The sequence below is a fragment of the Staurois parvus genome, unplaced genomic scaffold, assembly GCF_062004578.1.
Source record: "Staurois parvus isolate SC_StPar_1 unplaced genomic scaffold, SC_StPar_1.0 ptg000547l, whole genome shotgun sequence".
Lineage (NCBI taxonomy): Eukaryota > Metazoa > Chordata > Amphibia > Anura > Ranidae > Staurois > Staurois parvus.
Window position 1 is genome coordinate 174,243 of NW_028318343.1, and position 10,431 is coordinate 184,673.

At 40.5% G+C, this 10,431-nt stretch overlaps 1 protein-coding gene across 1 annotated transcript; it reads right to left on the reverse strand.

The window, feature by feature from the left end:
• Positions 1–8,244: 8,244 nt before the first annotated feature.
• LOC149451196 (olfactory receptor 1E16-like) lies at positions 8,245–9,925 on the reverse strand. The gene is made up of 2 exons (XM_089690921.1): positions 9,006–9,925; positions 8,245–8,296 (listed from the first exon to the last, which is right to left on the reverse strand). The coding sequence occupies exons 1-2, from the start codon at positions 9,923–9,925 to the stop codon at positions 8,245–8,247; spliced, it is 972 nt and encodes a 323-aa protein (XP_089547047.1).
• Between the last annotated feature and the right edge of the window lie 506 nt (positions 9,926–10,431).

Sequence of the window (10,431 nt, forward strand, 5' to 3'; positions counted from 1 at the left end):
GGATACTCTTTTCTGAAGAGAAGGGTTTGCAGGGATCGCCTAAAGGTGAACAGAGTAGGAGACAGTCTGAAAGATTGGGTAGGGAGTTCCATAGGATGGGAGAGGCTCTGGAGAAGTCCTGGAAATCCACATTCATTGAATGCTCCACAAATATGTCCTAATGGCAGCAGGCTTCCTACATGTCCATGTCTACAGTTCAATACCCCCTTCCCCTGAAATCATGATCCTGTTACTCACCCACTGGACAGGTTACTGCAGGATAAAATGACTGCTGAAATTCTGCTAATGCAGAGCTCTAGCCTGACAATATTGCACAATGCAACAATATATTGATGGCCTTCCTCTCTGAATTTTAGGTCAAGTGTTCAGGAGATTAAACACAAATTACTTCAGGTACCTATACTAGAAATGAGGGTTATAGCTAGAAACCTTTTCCTCCCTAACCTTTTAGTTTGGTATGGACAGCAAATGTTACCTGACATCATGTAACATATTCATCAGATCACAAATATCTGCCTATGTGGTGATGAGATATATAAAGAGCGTCTGTGGCTTAAGGGAGGACATAGATGGCATCTCAATGGGATTTAGATACAAAATAAAATTGACTGAAAATAATGAATGCATTTGAGAATTAAACAATAAAGTGAAAAAAAAAAATCAGATTCATAAGAAAGTCTAATCTAGCTTGCCTTTAGATGCATTCGGGGTCAGGTGACCTGGATTTGGGTTTGTGGTGACTACCGAGAGTGCTGTTGTCTTTCATGATGCCCAACCCATATGGAAGAAAAATATATTTGAAATATATTTTAAAAATATTCTTCCCAAATATATTGACATATTTAAAAATACATATATTTTTAAATATATATATATTTTTAAAATATATTCTTTAGATTTTTTTAACATATAAAAAAGTCATTTTAACATATATTTTTTACGTATATTTGTAAATGCATTCCAAAAATGTAGATTTGTATTTTTAAAGACATACAGTATATTTGAAATGTATTTTTAAAAATATTTTCATATATTTTGTAATTAAAAATGCATTTAAACATACTATATATATATATATATATATATATATATATAGATTTTTTTTTTTTTAATTGAAATATATTTTGAAATATATTGAATACGGCCAAAATTGTAGCATTTCAAATATATGTCAATATATTTGGGAAGAAAATTTTTAAAATATATTTCAGATATATTTTTCTTCCATATGGGAACAGATGCCTCAGGTTCAGAAAGGATCAGATTCTTAGATACTTAGAATAACAGGAAAGAAGGAGTGCCTGATGTCCAAAAGAGGCATTTATTGAGAATAACGACAGGAACATCAAACCAACGTGTTTTAGGAGAAAAGATGTGTTGGTTTGATGTACTTGTTGTTATTCTCAATAAATGCCTCCTAATCTACCATCAAAAGTACATTCCTTGGGACATTGGGTGCTCCTCCTTTCCTATTATTCCAAGCCTAAGAGGGTTTACCACTAGTATGCACCATTGGGCACAACCGACTGCAGGGACATCTCCCTACCAACCCACACAATCACCTACCTACCAGTGACTGATTCCAGTCAGTCCAGAACAGTCTTCAGGACAAACAAGACTCTTAGATACAGAAAATTATGTTGCCTTGTAGCCAAGAACCCTAAAAATGTACTCTGGGACGCCATAAAGGGTCTTATGTCCTTCCTGCGAACTGCAAAGTGTGTTCCAAAATTGTGAAAAATAAAATAAACTTTCTATAACTTGTTCTACAATTAGTCTGTGAACTATGGCCAGGTGGTCATCAAAATGCATTGTGTAGCTGAGATAGACCTTATGACCCACTTGACCTGAACAGTATGATACTTCAGCAGTGGTCTTTAGACAATGGTCTGCAGAGCAGATGTGTCCCTTTGCTTTTGTTTATCTATCCCTTTGGGCATCATTCCTCCCACTGATGCAAGGCAATATTCCTCCCATGGTCACTGATGGGGTGCTATTCCTCTCACTGACACCAAAAGTAAGGAACCATTCCTCCCACTGACACCAGCAAAGGCGCAATATTCCTTACATTGGCACCAATAATGGTGAATTATTCTTTCTGCTGACACCAGGGATCTGGCACTATTCCTCCAACTGATCCCAACAATTGGTACTATTCCTTCCACCAATACCAATGATGGGTCACTATTCCTCCTCCTACTGTCCGCAGGCACTTTGTAATTTTCTTACTCACACTGACATCCAAGCCTGAGGCATTGTTTGTTTCCAATGGTGCCATGGCATTTTCTACTCCCACTAGCTGCACTCTGTCCCCAGTAATGTCTGAAGGACAGTAATCTGGCCTTTTGTTTGGAAAATTTGGAGAACCCTTCACTACAGTATGAACGCGCTTAGCAAACATTTCAATTCCTTCTCTCAATGCATCTAAAGAAGATGATGACACCCTAATTGCTACTGTACAAATTATATCCATTACTGACTGTAGTAGTTAGTCACATTCAGCTGGGCTTGTTCTGTAATGTTGAAGACCATTGGCTAATTAACCAAAAATCCTCTTTGGTTCTAATGGGTGCCAAGGTCATACCCCAGCTTTACTACTACGCTCAATCATTTTATTGTACTAAACACCATGGAATTTGTCAAGGCAGATGCTGATTGTCCAATACTAGGGATATGATTCATGTTGGGGTTGAGGTAGAGGTCAATCTGAACTTTGCATGTTCTACGTTCAGGAAAACTATTGAGTTCATTTGCCTCTGCACCCAAACCCAACTACTGTCATCTATTTCATAACCTGTGACTTGTGGTCAGGTAGCAAAGTATGGCCAGTAATGGAGGTGTGTTAATGTGCCAGCTCTTTCCATATTGAAGCCAACTCTCCCATTGAACTTCTATATTCCTATATAATTTTAAAAGGATTCTTTATTTTTTGAGGGGGAGGTCAGCAGCATAAATTTGTTGCTGACACATCCAGAGCTTCCCTTTTTTTTTAGCAGCACATTACTGAATTCTGTTGACGTTCAATTTATTGCAAAAATCAGTTTACCAAAGCACCATATCTTCAATCCCCTATTGCCAAACTGGTAATAAAAGTTTTCCTCATGTCTGGGAGGCCCACAGGGAGAGGCAAATGTTCTTCTTGCGCAACTAGTAGGGGGCTGTGCAGGTACTGAATTCTTGGGTCAATGCAGCCGTAAGTCCAGAGCATGTGAAGAAGATGGTAGACTGGATAACCAAGCCTTCATCATTTAAGTGAGTGAATGTATCGGTATAATACTAGGTGATATCACAAAATAATAAACCAAAATGTAATAAATGAAAAAAACACTTTCACCCCCGAAAGTCCAAAAACAGTCCAACTTTAATTCAGCGTCTCTGTGTAAAATAACCAGTGATACTAATATTTCCTCAGTGAATATTCTTCTTCCACAAGTGCCAAGAATCCTCTTCCTCCTCAGATGACAAGATCCGTATGCCTTTAGAAAAATGGAGGCTCCTCTCGCTGTATAGATCATCCAGTTCTCAGATGGCATCAAAACATGTGACAAAGTACAACCAACATAGTGTAGTAGGCAATAATGGGGTTAAAGCTCCTTTAATGATCAAATTGTGTTTACAGGAAAAATAAGATGTCTCAGCGTATATAAGACTGGCAAACAGTGTAAAAAACCTTTTCTGAGCCTCAGATGAAGTTGGAAGCGACGAAACGCGTCAGGGCGTGATGTCGGACGTAAACCAGAAGTTGAGGAGCGGCCATTTTGGAAAAGGAGGAAGAGGATTCTTTGGCACTTGAAGAAGAATATTCAGAAAGGAAATATTAGTATCACTGGTTATTTTACACAGAGACGCTGAATTAAACTTGGAAAGCCTTCATCATCATCTTCCTCCTTCCCACAGGAACAAAGCAGCTCATCAGCAGCTGAAAATGCACTCTTTTCTTTCTTAGGTACTAAATTCTTGGGTCAATGCAGCGGTAAGTCCAGAGCATGTGGAAAAGATGGTAGACTGGATAACCAAGCCTTCCTCATCATCTTCCTCCTTCTCCCTACAGGCACAGAGTAGCTCATCATCTTTCTTCTATTCTACAGCTAATCTTGACGTTGTCTTGAAAACTAGCTTTGAGGAGGCAGCTGAATTATTTGGACACACTATCAGTAGCTTGCTGAAGAGTAGCTACACAGAAATGAATTTTATGAGGAATTGAGGAAGAGAGCTCCTGGAGAATAGAGGAAGGGATGACAGTCAGGGAGAAGCAATTACCATTGGTGTTCCTGCAGCTGCAGCTTACTACCAAATGGGCTTCATCTCATCAATGAGTAACATGAGGATGATGAGGGGGCAGACTGTGCCTGGGTGCCAGATGTAGTAAAGGAAGAAAGTGAGGGAATGGCAAAACATCAGTGAAGCAGTATGTCATTCCCGTACCGTTTTTTAGAGCCAGTGGTCGGCTCTCTTGTACAAGCAATCAGAGCAGCTGGTAGCCACTCGATTGCCACCTCCTGCCATTCTGTTAGGATCCCCTGTCCCACCAGGAGTCCCAAGTGACCAGGCAGCGTGTTCGCCGGCTCTCCGGAGAGCCGAACAAAGCCGGAATCACCTTTGATCTACTCTCCTTTATTGTAAACCGGAAGCAATGACCTGACATCACTTTCGGTTTACCCGGAAACGTTTGGCAACTTTTTTAAAAATCTGAAAGATTTCAAAAACAGTGATCTTGGTGTTTTGAATGCTTTCAAATGCAGAGAAGGGATTTAGGTTCTCATAGACCCCAGATCATTCCACAAAATACCAATCACGTGTCTATTGCTGTCACAGGGCATGTTTACATTTCTTGTGACAGCAGTAATAGTGATACAAAAAATTAAAGTGAAAATGTAAATATAAAAGATAAAAAAATTATAATAATTAAACAAAAATTAAAATGACCCCGCCTCCCCAAGCTCAGGCGTAAAGGCGAACGAAAGCGTCCATCCCGCATTCATGCAAACAGTGATCATCCCACACATGTGAGTTATCACCACGATCGTAAGATCATGGGCAGTAATTCTAGCACCAGACCTCTGTAAATCTAAAGTGGTGACCTGTGAAGGCTTTTGAAGCGTCGCCTTAGATTAATAAAAGTTACGCAGTTTGTTGCCGTTGCACGGGTGTGCACAATTTAAAAGCATGACATGTTTGGTATCTATTTACCCGGCATAACATCATCTTTTACAAAAAATTGGGTTATGTATTGTGGGTTTTTTTTAATAAAATTCAAAAAAGTGTTTTTTTCCCAAAAATTGCATTTCAAACACCATGAACCGTGAAAATACCATGTGACATTAAAAAAATGCAAAAACCACCACATTTTTTCTCTAGGGCCTCTGCTTTAAAAAATATATAATGTTTGGGGGCTTTCTAGTAAAAAACACTGATTTTAAAATGTAAACAAAAAGTTCCAGAAATGGCTTGGAGCTATTGCTTTAAAGGCATCGTCCAAGCATGTAGTTTGAAGAACTGGTGCTTTTCCTATTTCCTCTTCCAGGTAATACCAGGAAATTGAAGTGATAATGGCACAGGGTCAGGAAATCTGAACAACCAAACAATGGAAAACCATTACATTGTTTAATTTCAGTTTCTGCTCTCACATACAAATGGATGTGCCAGAATTTGGATTTTTTGAACTGATTTGGAATAGACAGTCCATGGCAAAAATGTATGGCTTACAAAACTGCAAAATTCATATGATGCTGTCAAGAAAGCATTGACCAAAATCCCTGAAGATAGCTTCCAACACTTTACCGGTTATTTACTCCATAATCAGGAACATACTAAAGTGTATTGACTGAGCAGTCCATATAATTCCTATCTTATTGATGGGTCATTGGGTAGGGATTGGAGGAAGGAAAGTAGGGAAAAAGGATCAGGTCTAAGGGAAAGAGAGATAGGTTGAGGGACCCTTTTCTACCCAAGCCTACGGTCCATATAGTATACCATCAGTTCCGGAAGGAAATATGAAAACCAAGGATATCAAACTACTGAGTATTTTTGCATTGTATCAGATACCCTGGCCTCTACTTTTTCATGTAGCATACTCAGCATGCTTCTGGATTTAGTTTCGGCTGTAGGAAAGAGTGGAGGTTTTCCATGCTTTAACAAATTTCTGCTTAGCATCACTAAGGACATGGATCATGAATTTCAACTGAACATTTTTCAATTGAGTACATTTTTAGAAGACCAAGGGGTTTTTTTTTACAAAGAAGGTCTTATTCCCTTATAAGGGGGACCGCATGGCATAACAATGTAGTCAAAAATGAAAAGATAGTGGTCCAAAATTGCTGGGCCATCAGGCATGACCACCATATATGGTAGAAGATTCCCCATTGTCCCTTGGGGGAAAAAGTCCAGCTGTCCTATGGTGGTGTGAGCCTTCATCTCCTTCACTGAGGAGAGCTTGGTGGATATTGAAAGAAGGCAACCCATGATTCTGTGGCTGTGTGAGTAAATGATCCAAGTGCTGGGAAGTCAGTGATTGTGTGTAGCTTCTGGTCTCTGGGAGAAGTCATAGTCACCGACAACATAGAGATTCTGTGGGACATTTTTTGTACAGTTCAGCAAGATAGTTAAGAAGGCCTCAAATTGTTCACTTCACCAGTTTTTGGGGTATCTCATGCTCCCCTCACGTCATCCAAGTTCAATATTCCAATAAAACCCTAAAAAAGAGACCTCTAGACTGTTCCTTCAAGCCAGTGGAATAGTGAAGAAAATGCTGTGTGCATGGCTGTGTGTGCTTTATATGAAGGAATGGAACTAAATTTACCAGTGGCTCTTTAGGGGGTGCGCTACATATAGAAGAGGAGGAAAGTGAGGGAGAGGAACAACATTAGTGAAGCAGGATGTCATCTTGGTGCAGCTCACAGAGGGATGGAGGGGGTATCAGTCTATTCCATCCAATGGCAATGCTCCTCTGGGACATGCCAGTAATATCCTTGGGTCTGATACACAGAGCTCAACAGCTTGGGCTACCCTGAAACAGCAAATCTGGGGCATCAGTCATGGCACCAGCATAGCTGGTATATAGGCATGGATTAAGGATACATGGATAACGAAGCTGCATACTCAGGATGTTGGCCGGTGCAGTCTATATTCTCCACTGAAGTTAGTGCTCAATCCAGCGGCATTGCATAAGGAGAGGAAGTCAAGAGGAGCAAGCTCCTCTATGGTTTCCTGGGTCACTGGAGAAGCAATCCAGTTGGATGTTGTCACCCCGATCTTGGGACAGGCAGAGTCTACTTAGGACTCTGGCCCCCAGGCTTGGTGTACATTTTGCAAGTGGTTAATGTAGGGACAGGTCACCCGTCTGTCAGGAAAAGTGAACAGTGATAGGGAAAGGTTCCAGATGAATAGGGACAGGCTGGGGACAAGCCATCCTTCTGGAATCCTCCTGATTGGGTGCAGACCAGCCAGGCCACATTCCACCCTCTAGGACAGATGCTGTTGGCGTATCCAAGACCCACTCTGTTCTACACTGCCATTACAACCTGTAAGTGTTCCTGGTCGGCCATCTTCCACCCAGGCTGTATGTAAAGTTTAACTCTGACATTATTATAAGTTCTGTTTACTACAACCGGAATCTGTGTAATTACAGCTGCCGCACCGCACTGCACCTCTGCACAAGTCAGCTGTTAAATCGGTTTCTCAACGTGCATAAAAAAACTAAGGGGTTGATTTATTAAAGGCAAATAGATTGTGCACTCTGCCAAAGTGCAGTTGTTCCACAGCTTATTAAATGAGGTAAAGTGCTGCTGACTTCCAACATCCAATCATATACAAGCAAGAATGCTTTATTTTTCCTTGCATGGGAGTGGGTATTGTTTGTAAAGTGAAGCTTCTTCTCATCTACTAAGCTCAGGAGCAACCACACTTGCAAAGTACACAGTCTATTTGTCTGTATTAAACCAAGCCCCATGAGTTTCATATCACTTAAATGCATCTCCCAGGCATGTAATTTGAAAAAATGGCAGAATTTCATCTGCTAGCAAGAATGGGAAATTGAGGTGATAATGGGACAGGATCAGGAAATCTGCACATCAGTGTCAGAATCTGAATCTTTTTGGACTGCAGTGGATTCGGTGGTTCATGAGCAAAAATGTATGTCTGACAGAGCAGTAAAAGACGCAAAATGCTCTAAAAAAAGCATGGAATAAATTCCTGAAGACGCCTTGCTGAATCCATGTTACAATATATTGACTGTGATAAAATGGATTAGCTAAAGTAACTGCTGGAAAATGATTTAATGAAAATCACGTTCCTCTTTCTTTTTGTGGTTCAATACATGTTATTGCATTGACAAAGTCTGTTACAATCATTCAGTAATGAAGAAGTTACAAGAGAATTGTGGGATTTCCTTTTTTTTAAAAAATCATACTTCCCTAGGTGCATGTAGCATCGGTCTGATGCTGTGAGGACTCAGCGATCACATGACCACTGATCACTGAGTTCTCACCCCCCCTGTGAGCAGAGACTGTCACCGCTGTCTGTTCCCCCCCCCACTGGAGTGCTGGGCTGTGTAGAGGGAGGGAGCGGCTGGCTCAGGCTCTCAGTGGATCGCTGAGAGGCAGAGCCAGGTACCGCTCCGGTCTTTGGGGTGATCTTTCCCCAGCCTTGACATCTGCCAACAGAGGACTTCAGCTCATTGTCAGCTAAAAATGGGTCACAGGAGTGCAGAACAAACTGCACTCCTGTGATCCACAGGAGAAGTACAGCCAAATGAGCTTTGGCTGTATTTCTCCATTAACAATAGGCACATAAACATATCCTGAAGACATACAGGATTACATAGTTATATAGTTAGTCTGGCTGAAAAAAGACAAAAGTCCATCCAGTTCAACCATACAAAAAAAAAAAAACACAAGTTGTAATCCTTAGGGTTAGTCAACCATTTGTGAAAATGATAATGAAAGATACTTGAAAACAATAATGCAAACATTTACAGTATAATCAGGAGCATTCAGAAGTGTGTTGACTTTCTTTTTATACTTCTTAAAGCCTTCAAAATATCTTTGTTCCTCAAAGAGTAGACAAATGGGTTGAGCATTGGGACCACAACCGTGTAAAGCAAGGCCAGCAACTTGTCCAGCTCCTTAGAACCTTCAGACTCTGGTTTGCCGTAAATTACAATGGCTGGACCATAGAATAATATTACCGTGGTGAGGTGGGAGGTGCAACTGGAATAAGCTTTCAGTCGTCCCTCCGAGGAATTAATTTTCAGTATGGTGGAGATGATGAATACGTAGGAAGTCAGAATGAGCAAGAAAGGAAAAGCTGCAAACAGTAAGTCCTCACATAACAGAAGTATGTTTCTGCCTGTAACATCACTAGAGGATATTGCATACAGTTCTTTCACATCACAAAAGAAATGGTCAACCTTTTGTGTGAGACAGAAGGATAATAGAGACGTGGATAACACCTTTACTGCTGCATAAGTCACAGATATTAGCAAAGTTGACAGAGCCAATGAAAGGCATACATCTTTACTCATCAGTAAGGAATATTGTAATGGCTTACAGATTGCTACGTATCGGTCATAGGACATGGAGGTCAGAAGAAATATATCAGAAGCACCGGACCATGTGAAGAAGTACACCTGAGTCATACAGGCAGAGAAAGACATCCAATGGACATGTGTTAGGAGTATGGAGAGAAGTTTTGGAAGAGTAGCTGAAACTAATATAACATCACTAACAGCAAGATTACTCAAGAAGAAATACATTGGAGTATGGAGCCGGGGAACCAGACCCACCAGTAGAACAATGGTCATGTTTCCCAGGATAGTCACCAAATACATAAACAGAACTGCAGTGAGAAGGAGACATTGTCCAGTTTTAGAGATGGAAAAAGCTGAAATATAGAACACGTTTTTGGTATTGTTCGAGCATTCCTCCATCTTCCTTGCATGGAAAAAAAAATGATAGTTTATACTTTTTACATTTATTTAGCCAATTGCCATCTGGCTGTTTTACATAAATGACCGGCCTGCTACTTCCTAAGAGCAGGAGGTCATTTGAAAATGGCCACCCCTTGTGGTTCTTGTGCATGCCCTCTAGTGCAGTGTTTCTCAACCTTTTTTCGGTCAAGGCACCCTTTAAAATTATGGACAGTCCCGAGGCACCCTTTAATATTATGGACAGTCCCGAGGCACCCTTTAAAATTATGGACAGTCCTGAGGCACCCTTTATAATTATGGACAGTCCCGAGGCACCCTATTCTAAAATGGGGTGCCTCAAGACTGTCCATAATTTTAAAAGGCACCCCATTCTAAAATGAGAAAAAGGATTCTAATAGTTTTATATAACACAGCAACATCCACACATGTAGGACACCCAACATTAGAGGGGATTCATTCTTCCAAAGCAAATACACTTTTGCAGACTGATACTGAGTAGTATGTAA

Bases quoted from the DNA above. Each gene is read 5' to 3' on its own strand.
- LOC149451196 (XM_089690921.1), bottom strand. From the start codon at position 9,925: ATGGAGGAATGCTCGAACAATACCAAAAACGTGTTCTATATTTCAGCT. The intron at 8,297-9,005 runs GTCAACACACTT...AACCACAAAAAG, and splicing joins TTAAGAAGTATAAAAAGAAA to AAAGAGGAACGTGATTTTCA.